The 17,252-nt window shown below is 48.6% G+C and overlaps 1 protein-coding gene, 1 non-coding gene and 1 pseudogene across 2 annotated transcripts; all 3 read left to right on the plus strand.

Annotated features, from left to right (window-relative positions):
- Positions 1-552: 552 nt before the first annotated feature.
- On the plus strand, positions 553-4,270 carry LOC101429350 (leukocyte immunoglobulin-like receptor subfamily B member 3; annotated as a pseudogene).
- Positions 4,271-4,600: 330 nt separating this feature from the next.
- Positions 4,601-7,623, plus strand: LOC111764681 (leukocyte immunoglobulin-like receptor subfamily B member 4). Its single transcript, XM_058280799.2, has 4 exons — positions 4,601-4,640; positions 4,719-4,756; positions 4,987-5,039; positions 5,695-7,623. Exon 4 carries the CDS (start codon positions 5,725-5,727, stop codon positions 6,061-6,063), a length of 339 nt encoding a protein of 112 aa, XP_058136782.1. The 5' UTR covers positions 4,601-4,640; positions 4,719-4,756; positions 4,987-5,039; positions 5,695-5,724; the 3' UTR covers positions 6,064-7,623.
- On the plus strand, positions 6,329-6,435 carry LOC111763959 (U6 spliceosomal RNA). Its single transcript, XR_002796677.2, has one exon. It is a non-coding gene; the product is annotated as a U6 spliceosomal RNA (small nuclear RNA).
- Positions 7,624-17,252: the final 9,629 nt, after the last annotated feature.

A 17,252-nucleotide genomic window follows, 5' to 3' on the forward strand; every position in this document is an offset into this window, starting at 1 on the left:
TCATTGCTACCAAGTAACTCAACTTTAATTACTCAGTTGATTGTAAAATGTATGTCTCTTCTGCTCTAGGCTCTGCAGGGAAGACTGCATCTCACTGAAGCATCTCCAGGGAATGGAGAGACAAGGGCCAAGGGTAAGGACTCAAGGATGGGCACCAAAGGAGGGAGACACCAAAGGGGAGGCTTTGACAGCAAAGGACATGCCCACCTCAACCTGGGCCAGGAGGAGAAGATCAGAATTGGCACCCAGGTGTACTTGGCTGCTGAATCCTGGTCTTTTGGAGATGAGGCAGATCAGGCAGACAATGACTGGGGTCAGGGGAGACCACATTTCTGTCTCAAATGTCTTAGAGACCCTGGAGCTCTGAGCTCCACCCTGGAGAAACAAGAACAGGCTCTCAGGGAGGGGCAGTTCCACTTCTTGTGGGGCTGATGAGACAACCCCGTGATGGGTAGGACCAGCCTTCATGGCCACATCCTGTTTGTCTGTTCATCCTGCCATGTGCTGTGATCTCCTCCATCTGCCCAACCGGAACCAGTGGAAGGAGATGCCATGACTCCCACGCTCATGGTCTTGCTCTGCCTCGGTGAGATCTGAGATGGGGAGGGGAAGCTAGTCTGGGAGGGTCTGGTCTACCAGGCCTGGTCTACCAGGAGACCACAGAGCTTGGAGGCTTAAGGGGAGGAGAGGAGATGCTCAAGCTTCAGGGTGCAAAACTCTCACGTGGAACTCTCTTCCAGGAATGAATCTGGGCCAGAGGACCCCAGTGAAGGCAGGTGAGTTGACCCCAGAATTTCCAGCCTTATTGATCTGGGACAATGGTGATAAAACTGGCAGGAACTTTAGAGCTGAGAGGGCAGTAACCAAGGTTAGTGAAGAATTGCCTTAAAATCCAAACTTTGATCCCTTCCAGAGACCCTCCCCAAACCCATCATGTGGGCTGAACCCGGTTCTGTGATCACCTGGGGGGGGGGGTCTGTGAGCATCTGGTGTTGGGTGACCCTGGAGGCTGAGGAGTACCGTCTGTATAGAGAGAGAAGTCCAGAACCCTGGGACACACAGAACCCCCGGGAGCCCAGGGACAAGGCCAAGTTCTTCATCAGATCAATGACAGAGGACTATGCAGGATGGTATCACTGCTCCTATGGCAACTTCAGAGGCTGGTCAGCACCCAGTGAGCCCCTGGAGCTGGTGATGATGGGTGAGAGGACACTCAGGGGCCCCAGCCTCAAGCCATGCCCTCAGGAACTGGGTCTGCTCTCAGGGGTGCCTCCCTCTCACAGCCCACCCTGGTGAAATGGGGAGGGTGAGCCCCACTGAGCACAGCTCCTCATTCTCTCCTAGGAGCCTACAGAAAACCCACCCTCTCTGCACTTCCAAGTCCCGTGGTGACCTCAGGAGGGAACGTGACGCTCCAGAGTGGGTCATTTGAGAGGTTTGGAGGGTTTGTTCTGTCTGAGGAAGGAGAACATGGGCGCTCCTGGACCTTGGATGCACAGCCACTCCTCAGGGGGCTGTCCCAGGCCCTGTTCCCCATGGGGCCCATGAGCCCCAGCCACAGGGGGTCATTCAGATGCTACGGCTACTACAGGAACAGCCCCCAGGTGTGGTCAGAACCCAGTGAGCCCCTGGAGCTCCAAGTCTCAGGTGAGGAAATCCTGTCCCTGCTCCTTATATCTTGAGGCCCCAGAGAGGTTAAGGGGAGCCTTGTCCTAGGGGAGCCCAGGAGAAAAGGGACCAGAAGAGCAGAGCCTCCTATGACAAAGACAGACACTAAGGCACAGGCATCCTGGGGCCACAGACACACAGTGACCCCAAACCTAGGGAGGAAGATGGGACTCTGTGGGGTAATGCAGCCCCCTCATGTCCATGCTCGTCTCCCCCAGGTGTGTCCAGGAAGCCATCGCTCCTGGCCTACCCAGGCCCCATCGTGGCCTCAGGACAGAACCTGACCCTCCAGTGTCGCTCTGACATCAGCTATGACAGATTAGCTTTGTCCAAGGAGTGGGAAACGTGTCCTCACCCTGCGCCCTGGCCGGAAGCTTCTGGCTGGGCTCTCAGGTCGACTTCCCCCTGGTCCGAGTGAGCTACACCCACGGGGGCCGGTACAGATGCTACGGTGGACACGACTCCTCAGAGTGGTTGGCCCCCAGTGAGCCCCTGGATGTCCTCATTGCAGGTGAGGGGCCCAGCCAGGTCCATCCAGGACTCTGACCCTACACAGGCCCTGCTCAGGGCCCCAGGGTGAGGTGGGCAGGGGCTCGGGGTGTGAGGGTGTAAGGGAGGGGGAGAGACAGAAAGAGGATGGGAGCTGGAGAGAGGCAGAGACCCTGAGTTGAGAGGTCCTCAGGGAGGGGCTCTGGTGGAATCTCAGTCCAAAGCCCAGGTGGGGGCTGGCAGCCCCTCACCTACCTTCTTCTCTGTAGGAGTGTTCCTTTCCACACCCTCCCTCTCTGCCCAGCCGGGCCCCAAGGTGTCCTCAGGAGAGAATGTGACCCTGCGGTGTGAGTCAAGGAACCAGATGGGCATTATCCTTCTGCCCAAGGAGGGGGGAGCTGATCCCCCCCTGCGATGTAGATTCCAGTACCAAGCTGACCTGTACCTGGCCAACTTCACCATGAGCCCTATGACCTCAGCCCACGGGGGGACCTACAGGTGCTACAGCTCATACAGCACCATCCCCTACCTGTTGTCTCAGCCCAGTGCCCCCCTCGAGCTCGTGGTGTCAGGTGAGGAGCCTTTACCCTGTCCTTTTAGGGCACAGGTTCTGCTCAGCACCTGTCTCAGGAGAGCTCTAGACTGGGAGGGGAAGGAAGAGAGCTCACAGGGAGGTCCGCCCTAGGTGGAGCAGAGCTCCTTGGGGAGGTCACAGGACATTGTAGGTGAAGGGTTTGGGAGGAGATGGGGACCCCAGAGCAGCCCCAGCCCCTCTCCACTTCCCACACACATTCCCAGGATACTCTTGGGTCCCCAGCCCCCAAATCCACCACAGGTGAGTCCCAGAGACTTCCTCAGTCACAGTCCTCCAGGGTCAGTTCTGAGAGTCCCTCAAATGGTCAAATACCCCCTCAGTTGCTCAGGAACGGGCTTGTGTCCCAGGAGCAAGTGCCCAGGGGCTTCGAGGTGATCATGGCACAGAGATGTTGGGGCCCAGCTGGATGAAGGGGGAGAACTGCAGTCCCAGCCCTCACCTCCCCTGTGCTGGTCCCCAGGAGGCTCTGAGCATCAGCCCCTCACACCCTCGGAGCCAGCCCCCACGACTGGTAAGCGAGGGTCTCTGCATCTGGGGACTGTGGGGGGTGGGATCCGTGGGAGGCAGGAGCTGAATTCTGCACTGCTCAGGCACTTCTGGACACGTGTTCCCTGGGCCTCAGCTTCTCTGAATGCCAAAAGAAGACCCTGGCCCAGACCCTAACGTTCTGGTAGTGACCTGGAGAGGAGGGCAGTGACCGCGGTGGGCCCAACCAGTCTCCTGCAGGGGTGGTGGCCTCGTGGGCGTGGGGAGTTCAGGCTCCTTCCCCAGCTCAGGTGCCAAGAGCAAGGGCTGGAGCCAACTCCAGCGTCTGTCCGCTCTGCTGCTTCCAGCTGTGGGACCACAGGGGAGGGCATCTCTCCTCGGAGTCTCCGCTTCACCCTGATACCACCCCATGCACAGGCTGCTGAGTGATTGGGTGGAATCCTGGGGCCTGGCCTCTTCCAGAGCCCGGTAAAGGGCAGCGCCAGCTCCCCCCTTCCCAGGTGCACACTGGCCCCCAAGTCCAGGCAGGCTTTGCAGAGCGGGCTCTGGGCTGGGCTGGGGGCAGGCGGAGGGGAGGGTGAAAAGCACGGAGGCTTGTCCAGCTGCAGGCCCTGAGGTCAGGCCTCTCCTGTCAGGCCAGGGTCCCAGAGCACCACGAAAGCACAAGGGCGCCCTCAGTCCTGGGCTCAAGTCTCGTGCCTTACCTCCGTGAGCCTCAGTTTCCCTGTCTGCCAAGCTGGCGGGTCGGGGTAGATCCCATGTGGAAGGACTGGAGACAAATGCAAAGGCCCCAGCACGTGCCTGGCACACACTAGGCCTCGCCTCCGTGGGCGTCCTTGGCTCACTTGCTGCATCCCTTGCACCCTAAGGTCTCAAAGGCTACCTGGTTGTACTGATCCGGGTCTCGGTGGCCTTCGTCCTGCTCCTCTTCCTCCTTGTCTTCCTCCTCATCCGACACCAGCGCCAGGGGAAAAGCCAGAAGTCAGGTGAGTAGCAGGTGGCAGACCTGGGCTACCTGAGACACGGGTTTTTGTGGGAGACCAAAGACATGCTTACGGGACCAACCAAAGTGGTCCCAAAGAGGTGGGAAAAGTCAGCTTTGAAATCCTTCTCCAGAATTTCACTATCAAAAATTCCAGAAAGAAAGTGCATAGTGCCAGTGCTCACACACACATTTAGGGCCTTCCTTTGACTCTTTCCGTCTTGGGAAACAGTGAAACCTACATGCAGGTCCTTTCAAGGCTTGTTCTCTTTTATGTAGAAGTCGATACGGAGGGTGGGTGGTTGTGACATTGTCCAGGCTTAGACTCTGTCGTCCTTCCCCTGCCCTGAGAGAGGCTGGTTTCCAACTTCCTGCAGGGGCTGCAGATCCAGTGGCCCACGGCAGAGGCCTGCGGTGGAGGTAACTGCTCCCCAAAGACCCCCAGCCTCCCCTCGCTGACGGCTCCCTCTCTCCCCTGACACTCCTCTCTCCTTCCAGCTGCTGTCCAGCTGCTGGCCCGCCGGAAGAAAGCCTCTGTGAGAGGACAGGAGGGGCCTTGCTGGGGGGAGATGGGGCCCAGGGACATCTACTGGTAATGGGGGGGTGGGGGCCAGATAGGCTGGGAGGACCCCAGGCCGAAATGGGTGTTGCACGCTCCCAGGCATCACCGTCGACTGGGGATCGCAGCTGCCCAACCTAGAATGGGGGCGGGCGACCCCAGGGACCCTCGCCAAGCGGTGACCGCCCCTCCCGTCCCCCCCACCAGACGCTGACGTGAGAGACAAGCCTCCTGAGGAGGATGTGGAGCTGCACAGCCAGGTGAGCTTCCCGCTGCCCAAGAGCGGGCGGCTCGCCTCCGCCCTCCCGCTGCCCGGCTCGCGCCGCTGCCCGCAGCTGCCCGCTCCTTCTGGAGAGCCCTGCGCCTGGCTGCTGGGACCCCACTGTCTCCTGGCTGTCTCGCCCTAGATCCTCTCCTCTCTTTGACAGAAGGTCCAGGTCTCAAGGGAATACGTGAGCAAGCCGTCCCCTAGGCCCCCTCACTCATTCAGCAGGATGTAGGGGAAGCCCGCTCTTTACCAGGCTGCGGAAAAGGCAGGCAGCAGGGCTCTCTCACGTCCAGGGGGCGAGGGGCGATATGCAAGCAAATTCAGCGTCCAGGAGGGTAAAGTGCCATGAGGGAAAGGGAAGCCAGGTGGTGGGGCAGCGAGGCTCCAACAAGGACGGGCGCCCTAAGCGGTGGCATCTGAGGAGAGCCCCGCACGGCGCCGTCCAGGGGCGGAAGGGCGGGCACACGCAGGAGAGCGTAAGCCGCAAGCCGGGGCGGCTGAGCCCCAGGAGCAAGGACCGCAGGGTTAGCGAAGAGGCGGGGGCTGCGCGGAGTCCCCGCAGATTCCGGCAGAGAGGGGCGGACGCGGGCTAGGCGTTTTGGAGCGTGGGACAAGGAGACCACGGCCCTCTCGCCGTCTCTCTCCAGCTGAGCCCCGGCGGACAAGACCCCCAGGGAATGACGTACGCCCAGGTGACCCGCTCAACACTTAGGCGGGGAGCGGCCAGCGACCCCGCGCCCCTGCCAGGGGAATCGCGGGACGAGGACAGACAAGTGGAGGAGGACAGGCGGACGGGCAGCCAGGTGGGTCTCTCCTCCGCCCCCCGCGCTGAGCCCCAGCCCGACCCCGCACCTGCCTCTGCCTCTCCCCCTCTCCAGGGCGAAGACCCCCAGGACGTGACCTACGCCAGCCTGAACCCCTCGGCCCTCGCGCGGGAGTCGCCCGCACCCGCTCCCGCCCCGGCAGGGCGGCCCCCGGAGGAGCGCAGCGTGTACGCGGCCCTGGCCAGCCGCTGAGCGAGCGCCTGCGGGCCCCGCCAGGACACGGACCGCGCGGCCCCGCCGCCTGCAGCCTGGCGAGCCCGGCCACAGGGAGCCGGCCAGCGCCCCCGTGTTCACAGGTCAAGTCGTACGCCTCTAAAAACCAAGCCCCAGGAAACCCAAATGCAAGTGACGCTGTTCAGACTGCTACTCTGTGTTACACAATCAGAGCTGTGAAGTGGGAACATTAAGAAACAAATGAAAAGTCTAGCAAAGGAAAAGCTTTAAAAAGCAATGACCTGAGCTCGCTTTGGCAGCACGTACACTAAAACTGGAACGATACAGAGAAGATTAGCATGGCCCCTGCGCAAGGATGACGCGCAAATCCATGAAGCATTCCACATTTTTGGGAATGTGGAGAAGCGTGGGGAAAGTACAACTGCAGTGACCTATGCCAAAGAGGTACTGTGTTGATAATGGGGCAGTGTGGAAAATGTGAGCCAAATGTACACTATGGAGGTGGTAACAATCAGATATATTACCTTATCTGTAACAAATGTTCCACCACAGTGTGGCGTGTTAATAGAGGGGTGCTGCTTGGGAATTGTGCACATGTGCATGACTGTTTTGTAAGTTTACAACTTCTGCCGTAAAAAATACATTTAAAAAATAATAGGGTGGGTTGGGGGCAAAACACACCAAATGTAAGATAAGGACTATAATTAGTAGTAAGATTTTGACAGTATTCTTTCATAATTTGCAACAAATGTCTCACAACAATGCAGGGTGCTGGGACCCCTGTATGATGTTATGCATGTTTGCTTTGTAAGTTCACAACTTTTACCATACACTTATTGTTTATGCATGTTCATATATAAATGATATAAAGATAATAATAATGGGGGAGGTTGGGGAAAATACTTTGGTTGGTAGTAATATTTTGACAATCCTCTTTAATCATTAGTTGCAAATGTTTAATAACAATGCAAGGTTTGGTGGTAGGGTGAGGTATGAGAGTCCTGTGTGATGTTACATATCTTTGTTTTGTAAGTTCACAGGTATTACTATACACTTATTGTTTATACATGTTAACATGTCAGTGATATACTTCAATAAATTAATACATAAATAAGCAATGACCTACTATGTACTATAGCCCATGGTTTAACTTAGGGTTCACTGTTTGTGTTGTGCAACTGCATGGATTAAAAAAAAATTTTATTCTAGTAATAACACATACAGCCTAATATTTCTCTTTTTTTCTGGCGGTACTAGGGTCTGAACCCGGGACTTCATCCATGCAAAGCAGGGGCTCAACCTCTGAGCTATACTTTCACCCGCAACACTTCCCCTTTTATCCACATTCAAATATCTAATTCAGCGTTGCGGATTACGTTCACAGTGTTGTGCAACGCCGTCCCTTACCGAGACCTCCATTGTCCCGACAAAACCTCTGCACTTTTTAAGGACTGCCATCGGCTAACAGAGGCACCGCACCAGGGCTAGGCGCCAGCATGGGGTGGTCCGTGGAAGCCTATATTCAATGCATGACTGTTCCGTGAACACAACTTCTCTAATAAATTTCATTTTTACAAAGCAATGACCTCGTCTAGTCATTGGAAAAAGAACAGCAAATTAATCCCAAAGAAGATGGAAGGAAAAAATAAAAGAAGCTACTAAAGAGGATAAACACAAAAATAGGAAAAAAAACTGAAGCAAAAAAAAATTCATTCTTAAACCCACTAAACAAATTTACAAAATCTTAGTCATTCTGAACAAGAAAAAGGGAAGGAAGGCACACATTATCAATATCATGCATGAAATAGTGGAAAGCCTTCATACCCTACAGACTTTAGATAACAGAATATTATAAAAAGTATGCCAATGTATTAGCAAATGTAGGTGAAATAGACAAAACCCTCAAAATTACAATTTACTAAAATGGACATAAGAATAAACAGAACTCAGCACTCCCTCAGTTGTTGTTTTTAATTGTAACCACAATGAAAATATCCAAACATTTTTATATACCCCGGATAAATGCCCTGGAGAACTCCCTGCCAACCCTGTGTGCCCTGTCAGTAACATCCCATGCCAGTATTCCTCCCCTGCCATTGCTGAACCTCTCTGTGATCCAAAACTTCCTCGAAAATGAAGCCCGACATATTGCCAGGTTCCATTAATAGTAAAATGGAATATAGTGATGAGTTTAAAGGTTAGATATAGAATACATATTAATTTAGAAAAATTAAGGTAATAGTAAATTGGGGTATCAAAAAATTTAAAAATGCAAAAGTTTAGTTTCTGATGTTTTGCCTTCCATCACTGCAGTAAGTGTTGCCCTGTATGCAAATTGGCTAGGCAACTTCTTCCATCTTTTCCTCAGTGTCTACAGCCTTTCTGTTTCTTTTCTTTTTTTTTCCTGATTATTAAGCTTATCTTCACAAAAATTTTAGATCACAGTAATTCATATATACAATATACTGTACTCCCACATATCCAACATAAGGCTGCTGAGGGTAGGGAGTGGGAGGAAGAGATGAGATGTGGGGGCATTTTTGGGACTTGGAGTTGTCCTGGGTGGTGCTGCAGGGATAGTTACTGGACACTGTATGTCCTCCTATGGCCCACTGGGTAGACTGGGGGAGAGTGTGGGCTATAGTGTGGACCATTGACCATGAGGTGCAGCGGTGCTCAGAGATGTATTCACCAAGTGCAATGAATGTCTCATGATGATGGCGGAGGTTGTTGTTATGGGAGGAGGAGTGGGTTAGGGGAGGTGGGGGGTATATGGGGGCCTCATATTTTTTGAATGTAACATTACAAAAGTAAATAAAAACAAAAAAAGAATAAATAGAAAATCAGAATCTTTACATGTGTATACCCATATATATATTCATATCCATATCATAAATATATATATAATTAATGCAGTAAATCTGTAATTAAATACCTTTCCACAAAGTAAACTCTAGGTCCAGGAAGCTTTACTGGTATCTTGCAAACACTCATGCAGTAATGAAACACACACACATATCAACTTACACAAATTTTTCCTGAGAGCAGAAAAGAAGGGAACAACCCCTACACATTTTGTCAGGCAAACAAAAAAAAGATACCAAACCTGACAAGCAAACTACCAAATGGGAAAATCACATAAACTTAGACATAAATCCCTAAACAAAATATTGACAAATAATATTCAGTGATATATAAAAAGAATAACACATCATAATCACATACTGTTCCAGTAGTCAAAAATCAGTCAACAAAATTCAACACATTAACAGAATAAATAAAACACAGATGATCTGAACAGATGCAGAAAAACTTTGTGCTAGAATTCACAAAAGAGATCACAATGAAAATAAAAACTCACCAGAAATAAAAGAGAATCTCCTCTAATTTCTAAAGACATCCTTTTAAAACTACAATAGTCATCTTTTTCAATGAGAACTTGAAATACCCCCCAATGACTGGGAAGGAGACAAGGATGTCCACATGAGCCTTCTATTCAGCATGGCACTGCAGGTACCACTAAATAAAGGGAAAATGTGATGAGGCTGACACGGATACAATAAAATTGTATTCCTTATTACACAACTGTGTGCAAAGAAAATACAAAATATTATAATGATGCATCACTCAAAAAATTATTTTTCTAATGTCAATGGATATGTGGCCAGTATATAAAATCAGGTGCATTTCAGACTACCATTTCTGGACTAAGATGAAGTAGATACGTGTCTCTCACCCTCCCTTGACTTTACAAAAACAAAAAATGAAAACCAGATTTTGTACTTCTGATCTCCATAACTGTAAAATAATAAATTTGTGTATGTGTGTGTTTAGGAGGTACCAGGGATTGAACCTGGAATCTTGTATGTGGAAGGCAGGTGCCCAACCACTGAGATACATCCTCTCCCCAATTTGTGTTGTTTTAATCAGCATAGCTTCTAGTAATTTGTTACAGCAGGAATAGGAAACTAGTACAGCCATTTAAGCTTTAGTGTTTGCATAGTATATTTTTTTATCCTTTTATTTTCTCTATTTTTTAAATGTTACATTCAAAAAATATATGTAGTCCCCATATACCCCCCAGCCCCCTCACCCCACTCCTCCCACATCAACAACCTCTTCCATCATCGTGGGACATTCATTGCATTTGGTGAATATACCACATGGATAATGGTTTACATTGTAGCTCATTTTTAACAAATTTACATCATATTTAAAGAGAATGTCTTATAGACTGAATATACAAGGCTATATGACATTCTCTTTAATGGGTCATGTTGATTTTTTCCTATTACATTGTTGCATAAAAGATAAGCATTGTCATATTGACATTTCTTGTCATGAGCAAAAGCAACAAAAATGAGGCAACAGCAAGATGTGCTTCATATATAAACAATCACGTTATGAGATTAGGAAACCTGGACCTCCTTACCACAAAAAGATTAGAAAGCCACATGCAAATGAGCCTGTACTCAGAATATAGACTATCCACCATATTACAGCTCCCTTAGGTTCTTTTTTTTAAAAGATTTATTTTATTTATTTCTCCCCCTTCCCCATTTCCCCCACTGTCTGCTGTCTGTGTTCATTCTCTGTGTGTTCTTCTGTGTCTGCTTGTATTCTCTCGTTAAGTGGCTCCAGGAACCAATCCTGGAAACTTCCAGAGTGGGAGAGAGGCAATTACTCTCTTGTGCCACCTCAACTCCCTGTTCTCCTACATCTTCTTATTTTCTCTCCTGTGTCTCTTGCCGCACCAGCTCTCCACATCAGCCAGCACTACTGCGCAGGGCAGCTTTCTCGTGCTGAGCGGCTTTCCTGCATGGGCTGGCACTCCGCGTGGGCCAGCTTATCCTCACCTTGAGGCCCTGGGCATCAAACCCTGGACCTCCTCTATGGTAGACCGAAGCCCAATTGGTTGAGCCACATCTGTTTCCCTCCCTTAGGTTCTTTTGTTTGTGATGCATAATTCCTTAATCATCCATTTGTGAAATAAGAATGAACATTAAGAAACTGAAATCCACAATGATGAATTGCCCAGACATTCACAGTTTCCACCAGAATTGAACTTGTGTTGGCATACTAGCTTTCTTCCTTGTTTGTCGGAGTGACAGGTATCATGGAGTAGTCAGACCTTGTTTTCTATTATCTTACCCACCTAACCCAAACTCTTAATGTAAAGGGGTATTGGCATATGACCTAGGAAAGTTTCCAGATGTGTGGGGAAAAACATTTTCTAATAAAACATTTCATATGCCTTAATTTTTCTAAATTAATATGTATTCTATATCTAACTTTAAACTCATCACTATATTCCATTTTACTATTAATGGAACCTGGCAATATATTAGGCTTCACTTTTGAAGAAGTTTTGGATCACAGAGAGGTTCAACAATGGCAGGGGAGGAATACTGGTGTGGGGTGTTATTGATAGGGGACACATGGTTGACAGGGAGTTCTCCAGGGCATATATCCAGGGAATATAAAAATGTTTGGATATTTTCATAGTGGATACAAATAAAAACAACAACTGAGGGAGTGCTGAGTTCCTAGCCAGGGGAGCTCTATCACAGTCCCTAAAGGAACAGCAACAATCCCCCAAGTGTAATGGCAAAGACCAAAAAAAGAAGGAAGGTCCAACAATGAGCCCTTCATACTAAAGACTATGCTTGTGAGCCTGTGCACCTGAAATGAGAGCAAGGCCTAAAGCTGCAGGGTGCCTAAGAGTTCCCTCCTGAAAGCCTCCGTGTTGCTCAAATGTGGCCAGTCTCGAAGCCATACTCAGCATGTAAGTGTGTTGCCTTCCCCCCATTGTGGGACACGACCCCCGGGATGAGCCTCCCTGGCACTACAAAGTACTAGCTGATGGTGTAACTAGAAAATGACCTTGAATAAAAGTGTCAACTCGGACTAGCAAAATATCTCAGTCTACATATAATATCAGGAGTTAAAAATGCTTTTTGACCTGAATAAACATGGGAAATGGAAAGGACAAATGAGTTTATATGGCTATGAGTCTCCAAAAAGAGCTGGAAGGTTATCAGAGGAGTTGCCCTTATGCACACCTGAGCGGAGTCCCAGAGACAGATAAAGTAGGTACAATCCCAGGTATTGGTTCTTCTGAGGGCTACAGAGACCCACAGGACCTATGGTCATGGCAGATGGAGTTCAGTGCCATGTCAGTTCGTCCTTCTTTGGAGTTTGTGTTTCTGTGTGATGGAGTTGGACTCAGATGTGATCTTTGCCCACAAGCCTCTCCTGTTACTTTTACTGGAACTGTAGTTGGTGCTGGGGTTTAATGTATACCCAGGGGACCTGAAACTCTGGACTGACCATGTGATAGCCAGGCCCTGCGCCTCAACAGACTAGCAATTCCTACACTCTGGTTTATTGTACTTACCCCTCTCAGCTATCATGGAGGTGAAGAAGGTCAACCATCACACCAGGGAGCCAAGTGTGCCTACAACTGAAAGCAGGAGAACTGCATCCAGCATCCATGTGGAATCTAAACCCCCTCTTGAAATAGATGTGGAGTGGAGACAAACATTCTAGGGTCCAAAGGATGGAGGAATAGAGTATGGATTAGAGTGGACTTACTGATATTCTATTCATGAACTATTGTGATTAGTAATCGAAGAAAATGTGGCATTGGTGTGGAGAAGGTGGCCATGGTGGCTGCTGGGGGTAGGGAGAGGGAGGAAGAGATGTGATGTGGGGGCATTTTCCGGGGTTGGAGTTGTCCTGGATGGTGCTGCAGGGACAGTTACTAGACATTGTATGTCCTCCCATGGCCCACTGTGTGGACTGTGGGAGAGTGTGGGCTATGATTTGGACCATTGACCATGAGGTGCAGTGGTGCTCAGGATGTATTCATCAAATGCAATGGATAACTCATGATGATTGGGGAGGTTGTTGTTAAGGGGGGAGGAGTGGGCTGAGGGGGGTGGGGGTATATGGAGAGCTCATATTTCTTAAATGTAACATTAAAAAATAAATAAAGACAAAAAAACAGTTGAAAAAAAGTAAAAGATAATCTTAAATTTTAACCCTCTAAATGGAGCCTGCCAAAAAAGGTAGATTATTTCACTCTACTTGCAAGGAGACCAGACAGCCTGAGCTTAAGTAGCTGAGAAACAAAGGAGAACAAACAAATATCACTAAGAGTCATGACCATACATATCAAAATATCTAGTTAAGCCATGTTCTTTCTACTCATGCAGCTAGCCTATTATACACCTAGCATCATGGAAACTTAAATGTCACAAAACAGAATGACAAAATTAAAATACACTTCAGTCTGAAATTTCCAAGCCCCTGCTCTCAGAACAATTTTAGTGCTGCAGGTCATTTAGAAAAACAGAAGTAACACATACACCCAGTCTTTGCAATTTAAAATCTTTCATAAGATATGAAAAATGTTCAGATATAAATTTTGAACTTACAATGTTTTTTCTAAGTATGATATATGTAATGAGGATTTCTTAAGAAAAGATCTTAGGTATATGATCTGTACAAACTTACAGTAGTATATATTCCAAATAAAGATTTTTTTCTTATTATGATAACTCTTTTCTGAATAAAGATATCTGTTAATGCTTACTCTTTGGAAGGGAATCAAGTTAGTGAAGAAATTATCCTTCATTTAAAAATAGAGGGGGAAGTGGATTTGGCTCCCTGGATAGAACATCCGCCTACCATATGGGAAGTCCAGGGTTCAAACCCAGGACCTTCTGACCCATGTGACGAGCTTGCCCATGTGCAGTGCTGATGCGCGCAAGGAGTGCTGTGCCACACAGGGGTGTCCCCCATGTAGAGGAGCCCCATGCACAAGGAGCGTGCCCGGTAAGGAGAGCCGCCCAGTGCGAAAAAAGTGCAGCCTGCCCAGGAGTGGTGCCACACACATGGAGAGCTGACGCAGCAAGATAACACATCAAAAAGAGACACAGATTCCCGGTGCCACTGACAAGAATACAAGCAGACACAGAAGAACACACAGCGAATGGACTTAGAGAGCAGACAACTGGGGAGGGTGGGGCGAGGAAGGGGAGAGAAATAAATAAAAAATATATCTTTAAAAAATTTTTAAATATAAAAAATAAAAATTTAGGGAGACACAGATACGGCTCAAGCAATTGGGCTCCCACCTACCACATGGGAGGTCCCTGGTTCGGTTCCTGGTGCCTCCTAAAGAAGACAGCAAGCTGGCATGATGGGCAGGCACGGCAAGCTGACAAAACAAGATGATGCAACAAGAGACAAAAGAAATGATAAACACAATAAACCAGGGAATGGAGGTGTCGCTGGCCTCCCTCCCACATAGGAGGTCCCGGGTTTGGTTTCCGGTGCCTCCCGAAGAAACAAGAAATGCAGATAGACACAGCAAATGCAAACACAAGGGGGTGGAGAGAAATAAATAAATAAAATAAATCCTTAAAAAAATAAAATACAGGGGAGCAGAGGTGACTCAAGTGATTGGGTACCTCCTTCCCACAGGGGAGGCCCCAGGTTCAGTTCCCACAGCCTCCTAAAAAAGAAGATGAGCAGACAATGAACAGACACAGAGAGCAGACAGTGAGCACAATGAAGGGGGAGGAAATAAATCTTTAATAAAATAAAAAATAAATAAAAATAAAATTATGTATTCTTATAATAGGCCTCTGAACTTTGAAATTTTATGTGAGAATATATTTACATCTCAAATTTCTAGGAAAGACACAGGTTTTACACTTTTTTAAAACGTAGCAAAATTTTGAACCCGCCCAATTTATTGAAAAAGCCGTTACTTTTCTTAGAAACGAACAATGCCCCTCCAGATGTGGGCAACAGGTCACGCATTTCACACAGTGCGCGCCTCCCTCTAAGGGGATGGGGCAGGGGGCGGGGTACCTCCTCGACCCTGCGCAGAAGTATTTGGTGGACTCTGTAAGCTGCTGTCCTCGGACACAGACCAAGCATTCCCTCCCCAAAGTACCAGATTCAGAAAGCCAAAGATGACAGACACATTTGGGGATCCATGTCGTGACAGAGTCAAAGTGACATGCCACTTCTGGAGGCTTGCGACAAGGCCCCAGGTCCCCACAGCGCCGTGGCCGGTAGCTGCTCCAGGGTCCCTAAGAGCGTCCGCCCAGGCGCAGGGCTCGCCAGCCGCAAGCGCGCGGCACCAGGAGAAGGCGCAGTCAGCCGAGGGCGGTGCTGGGCGATCCCCCCGGAGGCTCACGCGGTGCCTGAAGGGGAAGAGCAGCGACGCAGCACAGCAAAGCCAAGACTAAGACGCCCCCTACCCTCGCGCGGAGGAGCCACCCCCGCGAGGCAGGGATTCCCCAGTTCACATGGCCCCGCGCGTCCTCAGCGGACCCCCGTGACGTCTGCTTCACCCTGACCCTGCAAAGAGACCCGGCCGTGTTCTTTTCTTTAGGACAAGACACCAGAATTTGTTTGACCCTTTAAGCATCCGCAGGTGGCAAAAGCAAAGACGGCAGCGGCCCAGCCGCGGACCGTGGTGAAGCGGGGCTCCTTGAGCGGGTTGGGGCGACCGGGGAGGTGGGCGAGGAGGGGTGCAGGCGGCGAGCGGGCAGCCGGGCGGCGGGAGCGCTGGTCTGTTCCAGCCGGCCTTAGAGCCTCTGCTTGACTTGCTGTACGTAGACCACTTATAGTTAATGCCATTACTGATGAGGTTGTTCAGCTTTACCATTTTATTATTTGTTTTCCGGGTATCCCCTCTATTGCTTGTTCTTCTGTTTACTCTTTCCTACCTTCTTTTGGCTTTTCTGAATATTTTTTAGTATTCCATATTAGTTTATCTACTGGTATTTTAACTATAACTCTTCATATGTCTTGTCATATGGCTATTTTAGATATAACAATTTCACATAAATAGAATCATACAATATGTGACCTTTTGCGTCTGGTGTCTTTTATTTAGCATCATTTTTGCAAGGTTCATCCATGTTCATAGATATACTCAAGTGTGTAGCAGTACATCATTCCTTTTTTTTAATTAAGGTAAAATTCAAATAGCACAAAATTCACTATTTTAACCCTTTTGAAGGTACAATCCAGGGGCATTTAGTACATTTACATGCTGTACAACAATCACCTTTATCAAGTTCCAAAACACTACAATCCCCCCAAAAGGAAATCCTGTACCCATTAAGCAATAATTTCCATTCTCCCCACTCCCAGACCTTACAACCACTAATCTGCTGACAGTAGCTATAGATTTGCCTATTCAGGATATTTCACATAAATGGAATCATACAATATGTGGCCTATTGTGTCTGACCTCTTTCACTAAGTATAGTATAAAGTTTCCAAGGTTCATCTATGTTGTAGTGTGTATCAGCGTTCTGTTCCTTTTGATGGCTGAATAATATTCCATTGTGTATTAATCAGCCAAAGGGGTGCTGATGCAAAATACCAGAAATCTGTTGGCTTTTATAAAGGGTATTTATCTGGTAGAAGCTTACAGTTACCAGGCTGTAAAGCACAAGTTACTTCCCTTGCCAGTCTACTGCCACGTGTTGGAGAAAGGTGGCTGCCGTCACCTGCCAGGAGTTCAGGCTTTCTGGGTTCCTCTATTCCCAGGGCTGGCCTCTCTCTGGGCTCAGCTGCTAATTCTCCAGTCTCTGCAGCTGCAGGTGAATGGTTTGTCTCCCTTCTCAGGGTCTTCTCCCTTTCCTCATGACCAAGCTCCTCTGTATACTTACTTCCCAGGGCTCTAGCTCAAAATTCCCACTTTCTCTTCTGCCATGTCCTTTTCCCTACTGACATGGCCCAATCAAAGCCTTGATCATTATTTAATCAAGTAAAAGTAAAATTTCTGAATTCAATACACTCTAATATGCCCAGAGGAAAAGACAGTTTACAAATATAATCCAATATTTCTTTTTGGAATTCATCAATAATCAAACTGCTACACATTGTATGGATAAATCACATTGTGTTTATCCATTCATCTGTTGATGGACACGGGTTTCCATCGTTAGCCATTGTAAATAATACTTGTGTACTTGTGTAAATAACATTTACACAATGTGTAAATAACATTGGTGTACAAGTTTTTTTTTTAATACCACTTTCAATTCATTTGGGTATATACGGAGAAGTTGAATTGCTGGGCCATGTGTTTTGGATATTGTGCAAAAGTTGTTTGGGTGATGAGGCACAAGCACAGCCAGCCAGTCAGCTGAGAGTGCATGCACCAAAGGCCC

The sequence above is a fragment of the Dasypus novemcinctus genome, chromosome 18, assembly GCF_030445035.2.
Source record: "Dasypus novemcinctus isolate mDasNov1 chromosome 18, mDasNov1.1.hap2, whole genome shotgun sequence".
Classification (NCBI taxonomy): Eukaryota; Metazoa; Chordata; class Mammalia; order Cingulata; family Dasypodidae; genus Dasypus; species Dasypus novemcinctus.